The 24815-nt window shown below is 48.2% G+C and overlaps 1 protein-coding gene across 4 annotated transcripts in view; it reads right to left on the bottom strand.

Moving 5' to 3' along the window:
- The window catches only part of Pik3c2b (phosphatidylinositol-4-phosphate 3-kinase catalytic subunit type 2 beta), a 66624-nt gene extending 42261 nt beyond the window's left edge, over positions 1–24363 (bottom strand). The window contains exons 1-2 of one of the 4 annotated variants that reach the window (XM_013157965.3): positions 23536–24363; positions 3699–4715 (exon numbers count right to left, since the gene is read on the bottom strand). In XM_013157965.3, the coding sequence (XP_013013419.1) occupies positions 3699–4628 (930 nt within the window). In that variant the 5' untranslated portion in view covers positions 4629–4715; positions 23536–24363. Of the gene's footprint in view, positions 1–571; positions 1030–3698; positions 4716–22459; positions 22483–23535 lie in introns of those variants that run through there. The other 3 variants (XM_003474677.5, XM_023567229.2, XM_013157966.3) reach the window with 3 other exon arrangements.
- Positions 24364–24815: the final 452 nt, after the last annotated feature.

Below are 24815 nucleotides of genomic sequence, written 5' to 3'. Positions count from 1 at the left end.
GGAGGAGCAAGTGACAGGCCTGCCAGGGCTGCCACACAGGGAATGAGGCTTCACTGCGCAAAGCCCCAGCCTGCTGTATCCAGTGAAGGCAGCGGGTCCTGGCAGCTGTGTGTGTGTGTGTATGTGTGTGTGTGTGTGTGTGTGTGTGTGTGTGTGTGTATATACTCTGGTCTGTCTGAGCACCTCCCATCTTCCTCACTGGCTGCTATTACTCCTCCTGCCCTCAAGGCAGAGGACACAACTGAGTTTCTCCTGTGACTGTCCCCCGGGCTTTCTCTGGGCACCTACGCCCTGCTCCCTGGGGTGTGTGGGTAGAGGAAGGGGCAGGCAGAGGCGAGCACAGCAGTGGGGACAGTTGGCACGTGAGGCCCTGGCTCTGCCAACCATGCCCATGTCCCGGTCAAAACAATAGTACCACTGTCAGCAATTAACCCACAAAAGAAAGACAGAGACAAAAAGATGGGAGGGAGGAGAAAGCCGGAGAGGGCAAGAACAGAATGGCTACTGAAGGCCATTTTCATACCCTTTCTGTACCACTCACTGGCACCGGAAGAAAACAAAAGCCACTTACGTTTACCCGGTGGACAGGCCCTGGTGGCAGTGCCTGATGCTGGCTGCGGGAGTCTGCCAGGCAGAGGCTGGCAGTGTGGGTACCAGGCTGGCATTTCGAGCCAGCCATTTCCAGAGATGTTTCAGCAGGCCCGGGACAAGAAGGGTCACTCCGGTTGGAGGCCCGACGAAGGCGGGGTGGGGGTACAGGCCGAGGGCTCAAGAGGTCCCCCGTCCTGGCAGGCTGAGCCCCTGCACTGAGATGAGGTGGGGAGGACCAAGGCCGCATATCTCCCCTCAAACTGGCAAGAGCTTTTTGCTTTGCCCTCCCTTTTCACGGAGATCCAGATCAAGCTCCACTCAGAACTCTGATGACACTCGGGGCAGGGTGGGGTGCAGGAGAGCCTGCAAGGACAGAAGTGACCACCTACCAGGGTGGCCGGGCTCTCGGTGAGCAGGCCCAGCTCCGTGCAAATGAGCAGGGCTCTCCTAGCCCTATAAATAGCGGGAGCCCCACCTCTCAGAGCAAGGCCTTTAAAAAGCCCGAGCGCAGCCCAAGCGCTGGAGGGCAGCTTCTCTCAGAAGCCAGCTCTGCTTTCGGGGGCTCTTGACAGAAGCAGGGGAAGAAGGACGGCACTGAAGAGCCTTCAGGGTTGGGACAGATCCCAAAGGTTGGACATAAGGTGAACACTGAAGAGACAATGGTTACAAGGGGAACAGGGATGGTACAATGAGCCGCCACAGAAGTCTTCGGCTTTTTTCTTTTTTTTCCTATACTAAAGATTGAACCCAAGGCCTTTCTACTGAGCCATATTCCTGGCCCCCACTCACTTTTTGGTTTTTAAATTTTTGATATAGTGTTTCATCAAAATGCTAAATCATCCAGGCTAGGCTTGAACTTTGCATCCTCCTGTCTCAGCTCCCAGACACCCTGTGATTACAGGTGTGATCCATGAGGCCTCTTAACTCCCTGAAATAGGAGTTCCTAGAGGTCTAGAGTAAAACATAAAGCAGCCTTCAAGCCCCACTCGTGGCAGTTCTGCAATGCTCCCTGAGGCACACTAAAGCACCTCACCTGGGTACAATGCAGTGTGCATTCTTTGCAGTGCTACTGCATATTACATACTGATCCTTGCCAAATCATCACTGTCATACTGGAAAACTGGCTAAATAATTTCACTGGGAAGAGTGGCTAGAGATGAATAACAGTAAAGATGGACAACAATTTGACTGCACTGAATGCCACTGAACTGTATGCTTACAAAGGGCTAAAATGAGCCAGATATACACCTATAATTCCACTACTCTGGGAGGCTGAGGCAAGAGGGCCCCAAGTTATGGCCCAACTGGAGCAACAGCAATTTAGTGAAAACCTGCCCCCCAAGTGCCAGATGGTGGTATATCCCTATATCCCAGAACTCAGGAGGCTAGGGCAGGAGGGTCACTGAGTTCAGGGCCAGCCTGAATACATAGCAAGACCCTGACTCAAAAAACCAAAATGTTAATTAAAAAAGAGTTGGAAATTTGAGACTCTACGACAGCCATTAGTGACTTCCCTATTGTCTGATTTTGAAGACCTAAAATGCCTTCCTCATTCTGTTCAGACCAGTTTTATATTGTGTTGTTTTGTGTGAATTCTCTGTATGCAAAGACATGGACAACTATTTGGAAGAAAACAAGAGACAATATGATAGACAGTGAAGATCTCAGGTCATCTAGCTTTGAAATTTACATCTCTTACATTGTTTTCTTCTGTCTTATTTTGTTCTGTTTTGTTGTGTTTAATTTTACCCCCTTTAAAATAAAAAAGAAAGAGTTGGAGAAATAGCCAAACGTTAAAGCTTTGTATTCAATTCACATCATCACACAGACCCAAAAAAAGATGACAGCTAAGTGAGGGTAAGCAGCCATGGTAACATATAACTGTAATTTCAGCTACTCAGGAGCCTGAGGCAGAAGCATTATAAGTTTGAAGCCAGCCTGGACAACCTAGCAAGTCCCTGCCTTGCAAAAATTATGAAAAATTTCTGAGGATATAGCTCAGTGTCAAAGAACTTGCCTAGCATGTGTGAGGCCTTGGATTCAATACCCAGTACTACCCAAATTTAATGTGGTAAAATATTGTTATAGCTTATGTCTACATGTCCCCCCAAAAGCTTTCATGCAGTAACAGGTGGGGTTTTTTCAGAGGTGTTTGAATCTAGAGGGTATGAGGCTGAGATTAAGAGTGTGTGATTACTAAATCATTCTACTGAATGGTTTGGTATCACCCTAATCCCAGTAGTCTAGATAAAGCACAAAAGGGACAGAAAGATGCTGTTAAGGTCTCTTGCTTGCTTTTGCTATCTTCTGCCTGTCATGAACTGTTTTCTCCTCTGTGATGCCCTTCTGCCAAGCCACCCTGCCTCAGAGCCAGCCGATTACAGATATTGTGAAACCTCTACAGGCTGTGAACTAAATAAACCTTTCCCCTTTAATTGTGGGTGTCAGGTATTTTGTCTCAGCAATAAGAAAATAGCTAAGACATATTAACTAAGGTATGCTATATATATTTTAGCATTAAAAACAGGGAGTGGTTTACTTTGGAACAGGAAGATAGGGGTAGGGTGCCAGCTCAACCATTTCTTGCTATGTGGATCTGGACCAGGATCTGGCATTTGGTAAGCAATAAACAAGTGGCTACCAGTATGATCTTCATGTCTGCACAGCGCTTTGGTGGAGCACAGCTTCAGCAACCAAAAGTAGCTTCCTCAAGTCTATAAGGCCATTTGGCCATAGAGTCAACAAGGAGCTCCCAACCCCCAATTCAGTCCTTGTACCAGGAAGTGGGCACCAGTTAGCAACCAGGACTCCAAAAAAGCTCCCCGCCCAGGAGGGCTCTTTCGGCCAGGATCCACAAAACGTAGCCCTGAGTAAGAGCCACACCTTTACTGGTGTTCTTCTCCCCAGCCTGCAATCAAGCCTACCTCACACATCTCCCCGAACTGAGTCCAGGGTCCTAATGGCAGAAATGAGGAAACAAGAGGATGTAGGAGGTAAGGACTTGAGAGAACCAAATTTGCAACAGCAAAAAAGAAAGAGGGACTGGTCCTTGTTTCTGAATGACACGGACAAGAAAAGGCACAGCATAAACACAGTGAGGGCCTCACCGGAGCAGCAGAAATCCGGCGGTTCTTGCTAGGTGTCACAGTCTTTCGATTGCTGTGGCGGGTGTAAGTTCGGGGTGGCACCTGAGGAGGCATGGTCTTGCTCCTGGACACAGGTTTTCCAGGGGTGTCCTTGCCAAAGTCCAGCGGCCCTCGACCTTCCTTCCAGCCTCTGGTGGCATCCCGCAACATCTCCGCATCATAGGTTGACTTCAGGTTGAGCCTTGTGATCGCATCATTGATACCGTCATAGTCCACAGACCCCAGCAGGCACCCCCGCCCCCCACCTCTTGGCAATTCTTCCTCTTCTAGAATTTGATGGCCCAGCAATTTACCTGGTGGTTGTTCGACCAAAGAAAGAGTGTTGATGTCATTGGGCTGAGAGATCTTGGAGCATGTGGGGGACCCCTTTCTGGGAGGCACGGGAGGAGTATCCCAGATAGAGACTCGGGGAGGCAGAGGGGGTGGGGACAATTTTTTGCAAGAACTGTCTATGTCCCCTGCTTCTGGAGGCAAAGAGAGTCCCCCATCTGAACCATCAAGAATATAGCGATAGTCTCCAGTGAGGGAACCCTTGGGCCAGGGATCTGGGCCAGGCTGGGGGCCCTGGGGGTTAGAGTGGTTGGGCGGTTCTTCCTGTGGGGAGATGGAGTTGTAATTGAGGGTAGGATCCGAGCCAGAGAGACCGCGTAAGAGCTTGAGGTCATTCCGTCTCCCCGCCGGCTTGCTATAGAAGTCTAAGACAGGCTTGTCCCAGTCGACGAGAGCATGTTCTGTGTTCTGCTTGGCCCTGCTCTCCTCCTTGTCATGCCGGAGCCGGGATAGAGCATCGCACTCCATTTGCAGAGCCTCGGCCATGGCCAGCTCTTTGCGGCTGATGCCCACTGACTCCAGGGACTTCCAGTGCTCCCCATTGCCCTGAGTCGAAGACATGGTGAGGATGGGGGCACAAGAGACAAAGGAGCCTTCTACTTCCTGCTAGTGTCAGGCCTCGGGGGCTGGAGCATGATGTCTGGGCACCTGCAAGCAATAGGGACACAGAGGCCAGTCAGTCACAAGACAGATTTATCCATCGTCAGATATCAGGGATGGAATCTGGGCCAGTCCCTATTTCTTCAGTACTCATAACAGATGGAAAGAAACAGAAAGATGGCAGAAGAAGGGGTTACCAGATCGTGTTATCTATTACATCCATCCACCCACCATGCACTTGCGCACACCTTCGGCCCTGGTCCCTAACTCTTATCCTGTATTACTCAACATACAGGTCCTCAACAATGCACCAACCCAAGCCCAGCTGCCGAGGGCCTGAAAACACTCATGGATCCTGCTTGTCAGCTGTTTCTCTAGAAATTTTTTTTTTACTCTCCAGAAGGCCCGAGGGAGTCTTGCTACTTGAAATCCAAAGGAGTTCAGTGAGTATGTAGAGTTACACAGATGTCCAGTGCTGACAAACTGCCCCAAGGAGAGAGGATGAAAATAGGGTCTTCATTCAGTTTAAAGAGGACAGCACCTGGGAGGTGGGCTGTAGCTCAATGGGAGGGCACTTAATATATGTGAGGCTCTGAGCTCCATCCCAGCTACAATGGTGATAGACTCTGGGAGGCCAAGGCAGAAGGATGGCAAGTTCCAGCCTAGTCTAGGCAACTTAGTGCGATTCAGTCTCAAAACGGAGACTCAACACCCCCCAGTCCCTGAAAAAAGACTTAAGCTTAGCCCCTCTAGGTTTAAGCTCTCCTGTCTCAAAATTAAAACTTTAAAAAGGGCTAGTGACAGAACTCAGTACAAAGGCTTTGTGTTCAAGTCCCAGTCCCACCAAAAAATAAAAAAAAGAAGGCAAACATGCACCTACCTATAACTCAGTTACTTATTTCTACTTACCCAAGAATAATAAAAGCATTAGGTCATATAGACTTGTACACAATTATTCCCAGAAGAAACAACCCAAATGTCCATTGACAGACAAATGGATTTTTAAAATGTGATATGTCTACATATTTACAATTGAGTACTACTTAGCAGTAAAAGGAACAAAGTACTGACAGATGCAAAAGCATGGGTGTTAATTCCAGCACTCAGGAGGCTGAGGCAGGAGAATTGCTGTAAGTTTGAGGCTAACCTGGGCTACAAAGTGAGTTTAAGGCCAGCATAAGACCAGGGTTTCACTGCATAGTGAAACCCTGTCTCAAAAAGACCCAAATAAAACAAAAAGTGGTTCTCTAATTAAAAGAATTCAGACTAAAGAGTATAAATACATATGATTCCTCTTACACAAAATTCTAAAAAATGCAAATTGGTCTACAGTGACAAAAAGCAGATCAGTGTTTGTGGCTGTCTGGGGAAGGAGTGGGAAGAGGGAAGGATTTAAAAAGGGGCATAAGGGAACTTTTAAGGGGTGAGGAATAAGTATGTTCATTATCCTGATTGTAGTGATTATTTCATCAGTACATTCATCTGTCAAAACTTATCAAATTGTACATTTTAAATATGTACAGTTTATTTTATGGCAATTATTAATAAAGTTGTAAATGAAAAGTACAACAGAGCCCTATTAAAACATTTCAAATTACTCAAATTGCACTAGGATTGGTGTATAGGATATATCAATATGTTTAACAAAACAAAATTCACCACCAGGTGACACAAGAGTGCCTGAAGGATCATGGATGCCAATACACCAGCACCTAGGAAGCCAGACAGGGGCCAGCCACCGTGGCAGCCAGCAGCCCTCTCGTTGTGGGCCAACATTGGTGCCTTCTGCTTCCCAAGCCACAGCGCGCAAAGTGGATGTAATAACCAAGTTAGCTGGACCAGCGGCTCTCTTAGCTGTGCGCTACAGGTACAGAACTCTTTAAAAGGACTCATGCCCATAAAAGCTCGCCAGGAAATTCTAGTTTGCAGCAGAGCTCAGGACCATTGGCCTGTGTGTGATTAGACTGGGGGAGGCGGAGCGTGCAGTAGTTACTTCTAAGCTGGGCACCACAGAGAGGACAACTATACACAACGATCAGAAGTGGTTCATTCTCTAGTACCACTTCACCTAAGACGTAACAAACACACTTAACATGGTATCCCTCACAATTACAAAACTGAAACGCTAATAGGAAAAAGATTCAGTTAGCTTGTGTGTGTGTTATTGTTGCTGGTGATTAAGCCCAGAATCTTCACACTAGCCCTTCTTTTAAATTTTATTTTGAGACAGAGTTGATAAATTGCCCAGGGTATAGCCTCCTAGGGTACTAGGATTACAGCCATATCCCACCATCCTCAGCTCCAGATAGATTCTTTCTTTCGTTGTTGTTTTGTTTTGTTTTGTTTTTTTGAGACAGGGTTTTGCTATGCAGTTCAGGCTGGCCTTGAATTCACTTTGTAGCCCAGACTGGCCTCGAACTTACAGTGATTCTCCTGCTTCAGCCTCCTGAGTGCTGGATTACAGGCATGCACCACAATACCTGGCTCCAGATACATTCTTTTTTTTTTTTTTTTGTCTTTTTCCTTTTTATCGGTACCAGGGATTGAACTCACGACTGCCTGCTTGCAAGGCAGGCACTTATGCCGCTGAGCTAAATCTCCAGCCCCTCCAGATACATTCTTGAATAGCAAGTTCCATTTGATTCAAAACAAATTAGGACAGCATCTCCCTTCACCTGAAGTGCCTTGCAGGACCCCTGTGCATCTTCCAGGCACAGGCACAGACCCCTGATGATGACTGCACCTACTAGCATGCTGGTCCTCAAAGATGCACCAGCCCAAGGCTTGGCTCTTTTTCTGTGCCAGCTGAGTCTCTCCACCCTCTCACAGCTCCTTCTAGACACCTTTTATCCCCAGAAGGCCTGAAACTCAAAGGAGTTGAACACATTGCTGGAGATAGACATGCAGAGCATGGCTGTTCAGAGCCGAGAAACTATCCCAGGAAAAGGAGAAAGAAGTCCTGCTTAGGATTTTACAGATAGGAGACACTAGAAAAGTATGCTTAAAGAGATTTAAGTCTTTTTTTCTGGGTTGGGGGCTATTGAGACAGGGCTCTACTACATAGCCAAAGGCTGGCCTCAAACTTTCCATCTTCCTGCTTCAGCTTCCCAAGTGTTGGGATTACAGGCATGTGCCAGCATGCTTGGCTCAGGGTTTAAATCTTTTAATCTAGAGAATGACTACATATTTTTAGCTAAGATAAGCAGAACATTAAAATCTGCCTTAGTTGGGCTCATAGTGTTGCAGAGAACAGAGGCAATCAGAAATAATTTTTCAACTTCTTGAATTTCCTCCAACGCCAACTTATCTATATACTACCTATGTTTGGTCTCGGGGTGAGGGAGCAAATGCCCATCTCCTGTGGTTGCCCAGCCCTCTCATGCCCATATTTCGCTGATCTCATTTGGGATAATGTTCCATGGATTTCCCTTCCTTGTATCTTCAGCCTCTTCTCCTTAACTTGGTTTCACTCTTCAGCACACAAACACGCCTCTTTCAGCCTCAAAAACAAAATAAAACCTATACCCTAAATACCTTGCCTTGGCTTTTTGCCCTCTCCACTCTTCCTTCCCTTCTGAGCCCAGCCAGCCCAGCTTTATGAGAGAGTAAACGACACAACCTGCTCCCGAACTCCCCTTTCCCATAGTCCTTTAACTCACTGGAATCCAGCATCTGCCCAACATCCTACTAAACATGCATCAGCAACACTGCCTGGGCTACCCAGGTCAGGAGGCAACTGCCCCTGGCTGGATGTCACTACTGCCCTGGCCTCCACCCTCTGTCCCCCCATTTCACAACGTTATTTTCTTTCTTATTCTCTATCCCCACCTGTGTCCTCCCCTTCCTTTGTCCACCCTAAAATGCTGGTGCTGGCTCAGACATCCATCTCTAGCTCTCTGTTTGCTCTCTACCCTGTGCTTACCAATCTCTACTCTTGCTTCCTCTCTGTACCTCTCGCTTGATGATTGCAGATGTCACATGATGACTCCAGATGTACATCATTCCTTCAAATTCATATGCCCACCATATCTCACAGTCCAAATGGACAAAACACATCAGTTTCTTTTCTCCCTCCTGGATCCTTATCATCCCAGCACCTTCCCTCCTTTCACCCCCGCATCAGTTCGCCAAGGCCTGCCCACTTTCCCTCAGTCCTTCCTTCTATCGTAACTACTGCTGTCCTAATTTAAGCTCCTACGTCCTTTCATTTGGGCCAGGGCAGTGGCCTTTCCATAGCCTTTCAGCCCACTGATTTTTCCCTCTTCAGAAGGAAACGCTTTCTCTGCAGAGCAGCCAGAGGCTCTTTCTAAAGTTTAAATCTGATTGTTTCCTTTTCTGGTTAAAACTCTTCAAAGCCTTTTTATTTGACTCCTCTACAAGGCCTTTATCAGCGTCCCCCATCTCTCTCTACCTCCATGCATTCATTACCTGTATTTGACAACTCTGTGACTTGCTTCTGGGGCATCCTCTTGCTGGGCACCCTTCCCAGCCCTATTGCTTGTGTGCCTCACCCTCACACCCTCCTGAGACTTTGTTCAGATGTCATGTTTTGCAGAAATCCTTCTCTGAGTCCCTAGATTGGACTCCTTTTCTCTGCAGTCAATGACCACTGCACCTATCTCAAACATGGCCTTAAAATGTATTCATTGAAATGACATGTTTATGGACCTGTCACCCCATTAAGCTCAAGCTCCAAACTCACCTTGTTTCCACGAAAAAGTATGTATTTGAATTACAAGGTAAGGGCCAAGCTTTCTTGCAGTGAGAAATGTTTAGACATGGAAACCAGATGACAAAGACACAGGAGATGTATGTCCTTCCTAAGGGTCCTTGAAACACAGGGTTGGGATTCCAAATAAACTGAGCTGGATGGGGCATTTTTAAGCCAGGTGCATGAATGAGTAGGAGAACCACACAAAGTACCTTTGGGCTCTAGTTCTCTCTGATTCAGACCTATAGATTCTCCAAACTGAAATTTCTCAGAGGAATCCAGGATTCGAGCAAATAAAAAGAAAGGCTGAAGGGTGGTCTAATCAGGGCTGGTCCTGAGGCTCTTCCCAGACTGGAGTTTAGACAGAGAAAAGACAAGCTACCCCTCTCTAACCACCAGCTCCCTGGTTCTGGGCCAGAAGACACCACTAGACCGGCGCAGCCATGCCAGAAAGGAAGCCCAGCCTACTGACAGATCTCATGACTGGACCAAACTAGCAGTTGCTCCTTCCAAAAAACCTCAGCTCTCACTCAGCCTGATGCTGAGACATGATGAGGAGACGGGACAAATGTATTCCCTGCAGGGTCAGAAGAGCCACCTCCAACTAAACCAAGGGTTCAGAAAGCTCAATTAGGCACAGGAGAAAGCCGGAGACCCAGGGTTACTAGGGATTCTGGGAAAAAACAAACGGTTCCTCAGTGGTAGAGCACTTGCCAGGCATGTGAGAAGCTCTGGGTTCCATCCCCAGCCCCTTGTGATGGCCTGTGTCTTTTTTTTTTTTTTTTTTTTTTTTTTTGTCTTTTTCCTTTTTATCGGTACCAGGGATCAAACTCACGACTGCACACTTGCAAGGCAGGTGCTTATGCCGCTGAGCTAAATCCCCAGCCCCTTATGGCCTGTGTCTTTGGTACCCCGCAGCCCATCCAGAAGAGCAGGCTTTGTTTCACACCTCCAGGGAGCACTCCACACATTGCATTCTACGCAAATGACATCCCCTGACCACAGCAAAGAAATCAAGTGAGTGGCACCCCTGGACTTGTGTCTCTGGTGGGTCTGTGTGTGTTCCCTCCCAGTATCCCCTTCTCAGACACAGCAGATGGAAGCAGAAGAAGTCAGTTACAGCCAGTTTCCTTTCTACACCTGCAAGCACTAATTTGTGTTCTCTTCTGCCTAATCATTTGACAGTAAGCTGCACTTTGCCTCTAAATAACTCAGCTTGAATCCCATAAGAACTAGGATATTCTCCTATATAAACACACCCACAAAATTTAATGTTGACATAATAACATGCTCCAGAGTTCACACTCGATGACTGTAATTGTCATCTGGGAAGTTTTTCAGACGTGGAAATTCCTGGCCCCTCCTCTGGCTGTTCTGATTCAGCCCTTCAAGTGATTCGCATGTGTGGCCAGGTTCAATTCCACAGACTAGGGTTTTAGAAATCTCAGAAAAATGAAAAAGCACTGAATAAATGAACCCCCCAAAGCACCAGACAGTCAGCTGGGGAAGAAGAGAACATACTTATGGCTGAGCAGGTCAGTGCCAGGGTGTAAGCAGCACCAGGCACCAAACTCCATCCATACGCAGCTGCCCACAGATGGCCAGGGGCTGGCAGGGAGGAAACAGGGTCAGGACACAGCCACACAATGGTTCAGAGTCACAGGGAGGAGAGAAAGGAGAAGGCCCTCTCTTCTGTGGAGCTGGCTCCGTTCAGACCCAATGGGCAGGCAGATACAACCACAGGCAGAGAGGCTGCCTGCTGTCAGGCACCAACACATCAGCATGGCTCTGCTCAGGGGGACTGGGAGAACATAAAGAGTCTGGGTCATTGGCCCACATTCTGAGCCACAGAATTGGATCCCAGAGGGTGCTGGGTAACAGCATATCTGAATACTAGGAGTATAGAGATAACTGCAGCACAATTCTAGGGAGCTTACAATCGCATGGAGGTGATAGACATATCCATAAATAGCTCGATCCTCTCTTGGAGCATAAAGCAGGGGATGCCGCATGTCTTGGCCTGTCTCTGTTGCACAGGGGAAATGGAGAGCCCTCAAGCAAGATGGTAAAAAAAATATACAAGGTCTCAAGTTCCCAGGGCCTAGGCATCCCAAACTTAAGTAGTTTTTAACTCAGGCAAGAGAATTCAGACCATCCTAGCAAGGGACCCTTAGCATCTCTCTCAGGACAGATAGGGTGCAGGTGTTGGAGATCACAGGTACTTAACTGTGTGGCTTCCAAATTTCCCTCTTTGGAAAGGACTTTTGCCTCTACCCAACCCGCAATATCCAGATTCCAGATCCCCTGTTTGCAATCAGGAACCAACACCCCACGTCTCACGCCACACACCTGTTGTCCTGCTCCACCTGTCCCTCTCCCACCCCAGCTCCAACAGGGAACATCCACCTGGCCAGCACCAGGAGTCCATACGCCCTGCAGCAGGAAGTAGATCAAGGTCAGCTAGGCCTGCTCCCTGCCTCCAACAGATACGAATCTCTTTCCGGAGCCCTTATGGAAAGCCCACAGGTTCCACAGAGCTCTGTTTCCTCTCTGATGTCAGCCCATTACTGAATCACATGTACCAACAAAGTCTTTCTCTCTCTTATCTAGCCTACGTTCCCTCTGTGCAGCTCCTACTTAATTCCAAATGTGAAGACATGGAAAACTGCTGCTGTGTTCTTCCCACTCATACATCCCCCTTCCAGCATCCTCTCTGCCAGATTTCAGCAGCCCCGTGTTTCATTGTTTCCTACCTGGACTTATTCCCCGTTCCTCTATTCCCTGGGTATGTATATGCTGGACTCTCCACTAATTTGAACTGGGTTTAATAAAGGGCTTTCTGGGCCTGGGAAGCAGAGGGACAGGGGCTAGGAGTCTGTGGAACTGCTGGCTTTGATTCAGACCTTCAAAACTCCTATCCCAGCTCACAAACTATTTTCACAATTGGGTCTGTCCACACGCATATATGGAAGCCAAGGAGCTCACAGCTCCTACCACACACCCTGCAGCCTCTGGGCTCCAAGCATGAGGACAGACAGGGATGGAGGCAGCGAGGCAGCTTGTGGCTCCTCTCGAAATGTTCCTTCCTCTATAGCTGGCAACTAGGATCACAAGGCCAGGAACTGGGAGCTGGCAATCAGCTCAATGGAACGTTTGGCAAAGGGGACAGAAAAGTCTTGGCAGTGTCTAGTTTCCTAACCCAGGAATCATCCCAGGAGCCAGCATAGCCACATCACCTCTGTCTGGTCCTCTCCTCCTGCTTCCTCCTCTCCATCTTTTTTTTTTTTTTTGTCTTTTTCCTTTTTATCGGTACCAGGGATCGAACTCACGACTGCCTGCTTGCAAGGCAGGCGCTTATGCCGCTGAGCTAAATCCCCAGCCCCTTCCTCCTCCCCATCTTGCCTCACCCACAGTATCCCCAAGAAGCAGCCTTTTTCTCCTTTGTTCAGCCCCAGCTGCCCTCTGAGGAATATGGGAGTTAGAAAGGATTCTCCCTACTTCCTCTTCCACCCAGGAAAGGTAGCAGGACAGGGTGACAGAGAGGACAAGAAAGAGAAAGTCCCAGATGATCTCCCCTTACCAACTGTGGCCTCCAGCACTGTGGACTCCTCAATCTTATCACATGCAACTTTCACACCAGCTTGTCCCAAATCTGAAAACCACCACACATTTCCAAACAGCGACAATGCAAGACTTGAGTTTCCCTAAAGGTGTCGAGCAATCCACAGGCCTCCTCTGAAGGAAGACTTGGAAAACGGGTATTGTGAGAGTTGAGAGGCAGCACCTGTCAGCAGCCTTTGCTCCTATCTGCCATCCTCTCCTCAGCTTGACTTCAACACACCCTGCAAACCAAGGCCTTCTGCAAGGCCCAGATTATCACACCTGTTACCTCCAGTCTAGTTTCAGCCTTCCTGGCTTTTGCCGGGTGGAATCCAGTTCTCCAGGATTCCTGCATGGGCGGGGAAAACTCCCAGAGGAGGCAGCCCGGAAGAGTCCATAATGCAGGTCATAGCTGTTTCCCTCTTGTTGGGGCAGCAAAATGAGGACAGAACAGACCCACAAGGCCCTGCTCTGCCTGGAGGACATGCCAGAGGGAAGAAGTGAGAGGCAGCGTGGAATCCGCCTCGTGGTGACTCCCCAAGTCTTCACGCACTGGCTGGGTGTCTGCTCAGAGTGAAGAGGCAGTGCTAAAGGGTGTGTCAAATTAGGGTGCAACCCCTGGGCACAGGGCTGGTGACAGATGGCAGGGTAACTGCAAAGGCATGGGACTAACTAGAGGGTACTGACAGATGCCACCAAGCACATCCTCTGGAAGACAGTGCTTCTGGGGGTCAATTTTTTTTTTCTTTTTAGCGAGTATCTCCAACTGGTTCAATTATAATGACTCCTTCAGTGTTTTCTAGCCAAAACTTTCTCAGACACCTGGAAAGATTTTCTTTTGGATGACAGAGAGGGTTGTCTATTACAGACAAGAGAGTGAAATCCATTGACGTTAAGAGACTTTGCACTGTGTCTCACACCAGAGCCGCTGCAAAGCTGGGAAGGAGCCATGATAGGTGAGTACCAAGGTGGTGATCTCAGGCCCAGTCCTGTGCTCTCTCCACAGTGTGTACACACTCAGGGCAGTGGCTGCAGAGCCCTGAGACCAAGAGGGATCATGCACTCGAAGTGGAGAAGGTGGGCCCAAAGCCTAGTGACAGAGGCAGGTTAATTGTGTCATCTGGCAAGCTCTCAGGGCCAAAGGAAGTCAAGCAGGAAAAGGTAGAGAGAGAGGGCCCAGCCAGTCATCTACAGAACCACTGAGGACCAGCCCACGCCTCAGGCCAGAGGCAAACTCAGCACCATGTGTCCCCAAGCCCTGCCCATTGTCCCTTTGCCACCACAGCATGCTAAAACCAGCAATGTAGACAGAATCACATAGCAGATCATCTTCAACGAATGCAGCTCCCCAGAGATAATCCTTGATAGACTGTGGTCACTTTCAGGAACCCACACCATGGGAATCACGTAACTGAGCACACCCTCCAAACACCCCACCTTTTCCCACTCCCACCACTGACACATATCCCACCTTTCCCTGACCCCACACACACTCCTTTCACCTCCCCTGACTCCATGCCTGCCCCACAGCCCTCACATCACCCCACAATCCCTACACGTCAATCCTCCCACACACCCTATTTTCTCTCCATCCCGCCACACTGCTCATCCTGCTCCATCTTCCTACATCCCCACACCTCACACACACCTTCTCACAACTCATATCCCTATCCACAGCCTTATACCCCTTCTATCTACCCCTATCTTCACACACATGAGAGTCCCTTCGTCTTTCCATATCCCCATTCCACCTTCCAGCACCCCAAACCCACATATTCAATCACATACTCTCAAGAAAAGAAGTTGCCCCAGACCACAAGATGTCATATACGGTGGACCCCTTACTACATACAAACTCAACTCCTTCCCAAGGGCTGACTGTAATGCAGATTATCCATTGAAGACTTAGGCTCCTCTACAGTCTTCGAAGTCTCTCTCCGGTCTACAGGCAGATCTCAGTGTCCGTAGGGAGACACTGGCTCAGGATTTCTCAACTAACCACACATAGGAAAAGATGTTGTAATATTCTTTCCAGAACTCTGTAAGGGTCAAATCTGTATCTGAGACCATCTGGAAGCACAAGAAGCCCGCATTCGGATCATAACTCAAGACTTTAGTCGCAAGTTAAAGCTAAAATTCTGGTCATAACCAAAGTTGTTCGTATGTTAGACCAGTTATGACTTGAGGGTCCATTGTCCTTAATGTTACTGGCAAAGATGCCTGAGAAAATTAAAGGGAAGTCTGATTCCAAAAGAAGAAGGAAACAGTACCTTCTAGGTTCCAGGACAACTGGAGCCTTCCCCCAAGCAGGATCTTCCTCTATGCCCTCTGGTCACCTGCTAGACAATCTCAGGAGCTAGGAGAGCACCAGGGAGAGAGAATGCCAGGGCAGGAGGCTCAGACAAGAGCACCAACAGGGTCTTTTCCTAAAGGAAAAAGACCTTCTCTGGAAGGTCCCAGGGGCAGATACGATTTCCTAAGTCAAGAAGGCTGGGAGGAGTCAGGCGGCTCCAGAGATTGGAAGGGCAAGCAAAGGGACATCAAGCTTGCAAGCAGGCCCCGTATTTCAGTCCAGGAAAAAAAAAAACATAAAAAGGAATACCGCCAGACATCTGACACTAATTTACACCAGGGTGTTAGAGGCCAAGGTGTGAGCCCCTCCCAGAAACATTTGCATTAAAAAAAAAAAAAAAAAAAGAGCCTGCAGGGGGGATTACCCACCTCAACAGGTCCTAGAAGTGTCCCTGGGAAGAACATCCATCTGGAAGGAGGCAGTGGATTTCTACTACAGGCCTCCTTGGTCTAGCTCCTGGGCACAGGAATCTCTAGCTTCTCTGGAGAATGGTGTCCCAAGGCTGCCTACCAGGCAGCTTTGAGTCACTGATCTCGCCAAGCCCTGGCCTTAGCCATTCTCAGCCCAGCCTATCCTTCCCCCAGGGCTAGGCAGTTTCCCAGCTAGAAGCCTTCACTGACCCTGGTACCAACCACAAGGGTATCCTGCTCCAGTTCAGCTGAGGACATAGAACCAGAGGTTGGACCAAGGATTCTACTTTACCCAGGAACCCAACTCAGGGTCCACAGGCAGGGAATTGAGGAGGGAGCTGACCACAGCAGGTCCTAGCCAGGACCCTCAGGTTTCAGTTTCTCCTGGATCTTAGAGACTGAGAGCCTGGCAAACCTGGGTGCTGGATATGCCTTCCACCTCCCCTGCTTCTTCTCCTTCTCCTCTTTCCTTCCCTATCTACATTCCTTAGCATCACCCCCTGTTACCCCTTGTAATCTCTCCTTGAGGTCTTTCTCTAGGGTATCCTTAACATACACATGTGTATGTATCTCTATAACTTAAATGACTGCTCTGATATCTGGGGCTAAAAGCCTTTGCCTAAGATAGTGTTAAAACAACTGTTTTATATCTTTTCACATAGAGAGGTCACAAAGATTTTCAAAGAAAGTCACTTTGGGCAGTGGGTAAGGAAGACCAAGGAAGAAATGCACCAATCATTTTTACTCTGTACAGGCCCTGGAGTCTTTCTCCAAACTCCTATCCTGTAGATTGCACAGGAAGGTCCCAAGCAAGACAGCCATCTCCCTAAAGACAGAGCCCAAGTCCATACTCCACAAGGGGGGCACTCAGCAAAGAGGTACCATCCAGCACAGCACTACTTAAATTCCACCAGCTCAAGGGGCTGGGGATTTAGCTCAGTGGCATAAGCGCCTGCCTTGCAAGCAGGCAGTCGTGAGTTCGATCCCTGGTACCAATAAAAACGAAAAAGACCAAAAAAATAAAAAATAAAATAAAGTAATAAATTCCACCAGCTCCTTCTTCATGGTGTTGTTGCAAGTGTAACCCTCATCCAGAGTCTCCCAGGGCAACCACAGGCAGGGCCTTTCCCAGCAAGGAGAAGCTGACATCACTCACAGTTGGACAGCATAGCCAGGGTGTAACCCTATGAGCACACACACCAGAGCAAATAATCCCCAGGAGCTGGGCTGACATACCTGTATAGCATATGGGAATGCCATTCTGAAGTCTGCACTTTGTACACTGCAAATGCATAACTCCAGGGTGGTGCACCCACTGTGATGACTGATGACCAGAGAGGTCAGTGTAGAGAGAAGGTGGAAGACGAGAGGCTGAGACTGCCACAGAAATGGAAGGAAACAAGCCTTTTACTTCCTCTGGAATTTTGTGCCAGGTATTGTTTTATTTAATTCTCACAACAGTCCTTAAATATGGGTATTATTATCCTTATTTTGTGGATGAGGAAACTAGAAACAGGAAAGGGACTGAGTAATTTCCCTCAAGGTCACACAACCTGGAAATGATAGAATCAAGAATTAAACTGAGGGGCTGGGGATTTAGCTCAGCGGCATAAGTGCCTGCCTTGCAAGCAGCGGGTCGTGAGTTCGATCCCCGGTACCGATAAAAAAGAAAAAGACAAAAAAAAAAAAAAAAAAAAAAAAAAGAATTAAACTGAATCTAGTGAGAGCCCAAAATTGAAAATCTTTTCCCCATCTTGCCAGAGAAACCCAGGCATATCACATCTAACAGAAAGTTCATAGTGTTGTTGGCAAATGTTCTGGAACATTCCCATGCTCTCCTTCTGCACTCCAGAACACTCCCAGGCCACACACACCCCAAGCATCCTTGGATTCAATATCCAGCACCAAAAAACCTAAAACCAACAACAAAGAAAACACACATATAAAAAAACCAAAAAATTAAAATAAAAAATAAAACACAGTTCGGAAGACAAGGGAACCAGTGACTACAAGAGAAAGTAAAATGACCTTTCTGTTTCAGTTTAATTCATTCTGTCTCAGTCCTTCACTCAGCTGGTTAGCAGCAGGGGTGGGACCTCTACCACTGCCCCAGCCCAGTACAGTGTTTCACACAAGGTGCATCTCAGTACTGAACTACTAAGCACTGTGCTCCGAGGGTGGTCTAGCCAGCACCTCCCAAGGCAAGACTGAGGTTTTGATGTCAAAATTATACTGTATCTTTCCAGGTAGGCCCCCCACAGCATTTACAGACCTCTGAAGTCTTCCATTCTCTAGCCCTTAGTTTCTACCTGTCTATTAGATGCTGTCTAGATTATATCTCAAAGCACCACGCAAAAACCCTCTCATTACCTGCTTCCACGAAGAAACTTATCCATTCACCTAATTTGGGGAGGGGAGATGTGTGTTCCCTTAAGGTCAGGGACTACACTGCATTCAACACTTTATCCCTACAATAAGCATTAACTTGCTATTAAGGGATGGTGAAAGAATCCTAGCCACCATCAGCAGCTTTTGTTTACACGAATCGGCTAATTAGTTCATGAACTCATTTCATTTTAACAAGTCCCCGCCATACTATCATTTCCTCCACCTTCCTGCAGGAAAGCTGAAGCACGGGAGTGTGTGTGTGTGTGTGTGTGTGTGTGTGTGTGTGTGTGTGTAGATAAAACCCAGGGCCTCCTGCATGTGTTTGACTATTGAGCTACATCCCTAGCCCTGAAGCACAGGTAAACTAAGTGACTGGCCATACAGCTTGTAAAAGGTGGGGGCAAACTTGGAGCCCAGGATATCTGATCACACAGCCACACTCTTACCCATTTGCCGGACTTACATTGCCCCTCATTTGAAGAATAAACTCATGACTACACGAAGGGATGGATGTGAATAGGCACTGAAGATATTTTGTGGAATGAAAAATTAACCAGCCTTTTGTTTCCAGAATGTTATTCACAAGAGTATCGCAAAGGTCCCTCTCAAACTTTCCTTGAGTTCAACCAGATTACATCTCCAAGTAATTCTCTGGGACCTGTCTACCAGAGTAGAAATCCCACCAGTAAAACAGAGAAGACTGATTTATTGTACACTCAGTTTACTTAACCTCCTCTGAGCATAAACTCCACCAGGACAGGAGCCTTACCTGTCTCTCCCACCGCACACTGAGAAGGGTATAAGCATGCACCAAATGCCTAATGACTGAATGAAGCTATACTGCAAACTCTGTTGAATGAATAAATCAATGAATGCATTCCTTTTTATGTTACCTGACAAGCCAGGCATGATGGTGCAGGCCTGTAATCCCAGTACTGCAAAGGCTGAGGCAGGAGAATCACCAAGAGTTCACGAACAGTATGAACTGCGTAGTGAAACCTTGTCTCAAAAAAACAAAACCAAAAACTATTATCTGACAGACTTAATCCTTTATGATCACATCGTTTCCCAGATATAACTTTCAGAGCCCCTTACAGTGTTATTGACCCTTGGGAACTATCAGTCTGATTAAGGACTTGGCCTTCCTTGATATTTTTATCTCTCAGGTCCCTTTCACACAGCACAGAAAAAAAAAAAAAAAAAAAAAAAAACAGGTTTCTAAGACTCAAACTTGGACTCTGGGGTTAAGAGTGTGGTTTAATAGTAAAGCACTTTTCAACCATGCCTGAGACCCTGGATTCCAACCCTAGCATTGGAGAGTTGGGGGAAGCCCAAAACCAAAAGAAACAAAGAAAACAATCCAATTTAGGGTCTTCTCTAGTGTAGTCTTGGGCACGTTTCTTAGTCCTGCTAAATTTCCTTTTTTCTCATTGATAAGGGGAAGAGACAGTTTCATCAAGGTGAACAGGTGTGTTTAAAACAGAAGCTCTTTGTCAGGCTATTCTCTTTCCCTCACTCTAATGCTTTCTGGTTTACAGCAAAGGATACCAACTAGTGAGTGGAAAAGGGGGAAAGACAGACGGATGGACTAGAAAGAATCCTAACTACACTTATTCCTGGTCAGCAGGCTTAGCCAACCAGCGCATGAACAATGAAGTACATGTATGGCATAGCTCTCAGACAGAGAACAGAAGATAGAGCAGGATGTAACCTCCAGGACAGGTGTCACAGGGCCAGAGACAGACCAAGAACAAAGACAGGAGGAAGAACAGCCAAGAAGAAAAGCAGCAACTGAAATGGACAGACACTTTTCAGAAGAAATACATGAAAAAATGTTCAACTTCCCTGGCCATTAGAGAAACATAAATTAAAACACCACCAAAATTCTACCACAAAGAATGGTTATAATCAAGAAATCAAATAATAACAAATGCTGGTGAAGAAAAAGGAACACTTCTGTGTTGTTGATAGGAATGTAAACTACTATAGCACTGTGGAAATTAGTATAGAGATTCCTTAGAAATCTAAAACCAGGAATTCCATTTGATCCAACTATTATTCTCCCAGGTATCTTCCCGAAAGAGTTAAACACATCATATTACCATGATACACTCAGGCCCATGTTTATACAGCAAAACTCACAACAGCTAAGTCTTGGAATCAGCCTATGTACCCATCAACAGAAGAATGGATAAAGTAATTGTGGCATTTATACACAATGGAGGACAACTCTGCCATAAAGAATGATAGACTTGAGTCACTTGTAGGATAATTGATGCACCTGAGAACACAATGTTAAGAGAAATAAATTACAAACACAAACTTAAATATTGCATGATTTCTCCCATATGAGGAATCTAAATATAAATAAAAAGCAAAATACAAGATAGACGATTGGAAATAGGGAAATAGGTCTTTTACAAAAGGGAAGGGGACCAAAAGATGGAAAGAGGGGAAGGGGATGAAACAAGATGTGTTATGTACACAAACTAACTCCCCACTAGTAACAGTATCACTGCGTACTGCAAACATGCATGAATAAGAGTAAAAATTTTTAAAAAAGAAAGAAAAGCCAATGTTAAAGAGAAATCTGTGGGGACAACAATGCTTAGTCTCTAGTGAGAAGGCCTAGCTAGGGTTAAAGAGAAAGGCCCAGCAGAAAAAGGGTTAATGATGTTTTGAAGAAGGATAACACGGAAGCCAAATATAAGATGAGAGGAAAGCAGTTTCCAAAGAGAAAAATAATGTTTGACTTCTCTCTGAAACATGATGGCAGGTGAATTCTGCAACCCTGCTGCTTCTTTCTGTTCTGCTGAGACCTAGTATTTCTGGTAGTGGCATGGAGGTTATGAGCACAGGGCACGCAGTGAGACTGCTTGCTTCAAATCCCATCCCTGTCATTTACTTGCAGGCTAATATCAGTCCGTGCGAGCTATTACAATATCTGCCAGCTCAGCACTACTCTGTCCATAGGTGTAGCCAGACTTTGGAAGGTGTTTGTCCCTCCCTACTTCTCTACAAATATTAAGCAACTATCCCTTCCCAGTTCTCATCTGGCCCACTCTATTTAAAGAGAAATACCTAAGGAACAATTAGGGTCCTTAATATTGTCGATCACTCTCCCCTTAGCCATAGGGAAAGATCTGGAAACTGTACCCCATAGCCTCCTCTCCACTCCCCATCCATGTCCCTGACTGCTCTCCCTCCTTTATGATGGATATTAAACCCAGAAAGAACAATCAACATTTGAGTAGCACTCTGCACTTCCCAGAGTGCTTTTTCATGTACAATTTTACTCACTTCGTTATGATATTTTCATCCATAAAAAGAACTTATGAGCCACCTATACTTTCCCCCCATTTTATGAATGTGCTGACAGCGAGGTACATAAACTGCCTATGCTCACACAGCTAGGGAGCGAATCATGCTCGGACTCCAACCTGAGCCTCAGGACATCATTTTCTCTGCCTCTCACACCATGTTGTCCATGTTTACAGATGTGAACATGAGGAGCTTGAAGTTTATGACATGCGGCAAACAGCCAAAGGGAACAGAGACTCGCTCCCCTCATTTTTGTCCCTGCTGACTTTCATGACTGTCTAGGCTACAGGAACGCAGACAAGAGACACCTGCAAAGTACCAGGTCGAAGTTGAGTGGGCCACCACAGAGAGTATCAATGCGTTCCATAGGTATGGAGTGTTTGTTAGAACACAAGGAAGTCATAGCAAAGACTGCTAGGGAAGTCCAAAGAAGCACCCCGAAAAATGCCCAGGGCTTCAGATAAACTGACACTCTCACCCAAGCATGCTTCCTGGGTCCTCCTCACTCAGTTACCAGAGGAAAGGAAAATGAACCAGATGCCTTCTGGTGGGGCCTAAGAGCTTGATCACATTTACCACACACACACACACACACACACACACACACACACACTCAGCAGAGCCATGGAAATTAAACCTTGGGCTCACTCAAAAAGCCAAAGGAGAGGCAGCCACAGCTTGGGTCCAGGGCTTCAGCTCAGAGCCACCGTCTCCTCCAGACATTGGCTGCCAGGCAAAGCTATAAAATGTGCCTCGATTTAATTTTTCCATGGACACAGCCCCAGATGGGACTGCCAGGCTCTTGAGGAGCTGTGACTCCAAAAATTCATGGCCTCTGTGCTCTACAATCTGCAGCTGCAATTGGGGGAAATGAAGAGCATTGTGGAGTCAGAGTTGTCACCCTCTAGGCCATTTTCTCTTCCTAATATTCTTCTAAGAACAGTGAGCAATAGAGTTAAGTTTTCATTCAGAACTGGTCAAGGGCTGGAATTCAGTGCAAATTGCTTACATCTGCTTGGCCATATCCCAGACAGTCAGGTAGCTTAGAAAAAGGAAGAGGAGCAGCGCTGGCCCACTTCTGGGAGCTGTGGTAGCTGTGCTGAAGAATCTCCAGTGACTTGCTGGGACTGGCCTGGCTGGCCAGTCCAGAGTACAGAACTCCCCAACTGAGTTGAGAAAAAAACAACAGGGCAGGCAAAGACAATGAGATTCCATCCCAGGCTTGATTGGTGGTACAAGGGTAGGGAGATGGAAGGTGAGAAGCTAGCTGACTTGAAGGGACAAGAGCAATGGCAGATCACACACACACACACACACACACACACACACACACACACCCCTCACACATTTGGTAACATCTCTCCACAAGCCAGGAGCCTGCCAAGTCCCTGGGCTCCCCACTCCACCTCACCCCACCTTGCTTCCTGCTATGATTGTGCCTCCCCCTCCTGGCCCCATCAAAGCCCCCCTTGTTGGGAACTGAGGAGAGACAAGTACAGGCCTGGGGAGCCGCATTCACGGACAGAGCCGGGGCACTCAGGCCCAAGGGTCCCTCTCCCTCTTCCAGCTTCCAGCCTCTCTTTGCTGCAGTACCCTTATAAGGGAGAAGCCAATTCTACCCTCCGCCTGGCTAAAAAAATATACACAGAAGCTGACTCTTCACCCACTGAACGAAAGGCACCACCCGGTCACCTCCACTCTAGGGCAGGTCTGCCTTTTATTTCTCATCTTAAACCAACAAACAAACAAACCCCCAAGCTACTGGTTGGTTCAGATGGCCCTGCAGCCAGGAGCCAAGAAGCGTGTCCAGAGAGAAGGGGTGGAGTGGGGGTGCGGGACTGGGAGGCCCCGAGCTGCAGGCGCGCCGCCGATAGGTAGGATTGAGCAACCTGCTGGCAGCCACGGGTGGTGCACCGATTGCCCGGCGTCCGCTGCTCAGCCTTGTCGCCGGGCAGCCAGCGACGCTCTATTGTTGCACCTCGGCTGTTGCCATGTTGGAGGGAGAGTCCCTTGACCTCGCCGCCTCGGTTGCAGGCCACTCGGCAGACCCCTGAGCCGCTGCTCGCGGCTGCGTGCGTGTCCTACCTGCGCAGGCGGCGGGCTCCGCTGCAACTCCCGACGTGTCGTGGGCTTGGCGTCGTGGGCTCCCGCTCCGCGCCGCCCCGGCGCGCTCTGCGGCTCCAGGCGTCCCTTGCACCCGCGCGATGTGAGGTGGCCGGCCGCGCTTAGCCTCCTCCCAGGCCGCTCCCTGGCCGCTGGTCTCCCGGGTCCCTGACCCGGGGTGGGGGTGCGGAGGGGACAGGCAGCGAGGGCTCAAGGACCAGTCCGGAGCGGGGAGTCCTCTCCGCCGAGAGCGTGCGCGATCAGGCAGTCAGGCAACCCCGGGTGAGACAATAGCGGGAGCAGCGGACGAGAGGTGAGAAGCCATCTCCCGGACAGCCGGCGCACTGCACGGGCGACGCGAGGCTCGCCAGACCCTGCCCGGCCGCCAGCCGCCCGGCCGCCGGCTCCAGCCGCAGCACCGAATCGGCCGCGAGCCGGAGGGCGGGGCGGCGGCGGGAACCCTGGCCGCCTCTCTCCTGGTCCCTCCCTCTCCTCCCGCCCTCCGCGCCCAAGCGTAGGGAAAGAGATGCGCGCTGGCTTCCACTAGTGCTCTGCAAACCCGGAGCAAGATTCTCACTTCCCACTCGGGTGAAGCTTTTTGCAGATGGTCGTTACTTTTCTGTGCTGGAACCCCCAGGCTTTGGGTCAGATGAAAGCAAGCCACATCATTCTGCTGGAAGTGACGCAGTGTGGAAGCTCCGTGAATGCTTTGAGGAATTTCCCCCATAATTATTCGAGCCATGCCGGAAAGAAGCCCCCACGTGAAGAGTGGAGGGGCAGATGGAGGACTCCATGCTCTGCATACTTCGCCGTGTTCTTCCCTTCCGCCCAGGAGGGGGGTCTTCTGCTGGGGCTGGGAGGGGTGTGGGGGAGGGTGTCTGCCAACTCAGAGTAGGGGGAAGAAACTTTGCTAAGGCATGTTATATTCTAAATTTTGACTCTGAGTACCTTTCTTTGAGCATTTTGAGGTCTCAGGAGCATTTCTCTAAAGACTGAACCAACAGTTTGCCAACTCCTAGCTTGCATTGGTTTGAGTGAGAACTATAATCTGCTTTCCAAGTACCTTTTCCTCACCCGTGAAGTTTGTTCTCCCTACCGCCTGCCCGCCTGCCTGCCTTTCTTTCTTGCCAGACACACTGTGAAGATCCGCACACCTGGTTCTCAGCCTCCTTCCTCCACAACCCTTCAGGTGTCCCAGGCTCAAGCCGATTAGCCTCCCTCAGATGCTGGAAGCTCCAGGCCAGAGTACCCTGGAAACAGCT

This window comes from Cavia porcellus, unplaced genomic scaffold (genome assembly GCF_034190915.1).
Source record: "Cavia porcellus strain 051 isolate PalLab524CR breed Dunkin Hartley unplaced genomic scaffold, mCavPor4.1 scaffold_29, whole genome shotgun sequence".
Lineage (NCBI taxonomy): Eukaryota > Metazoa > Chordata > Mammalia > Rodentia > Caviidae > Cavia > Cavia porcellus.
Note: the sequence above shows the minus strand (reverse complement) of the source record. Positions and strands in the feature narration are given on the sequence as shown.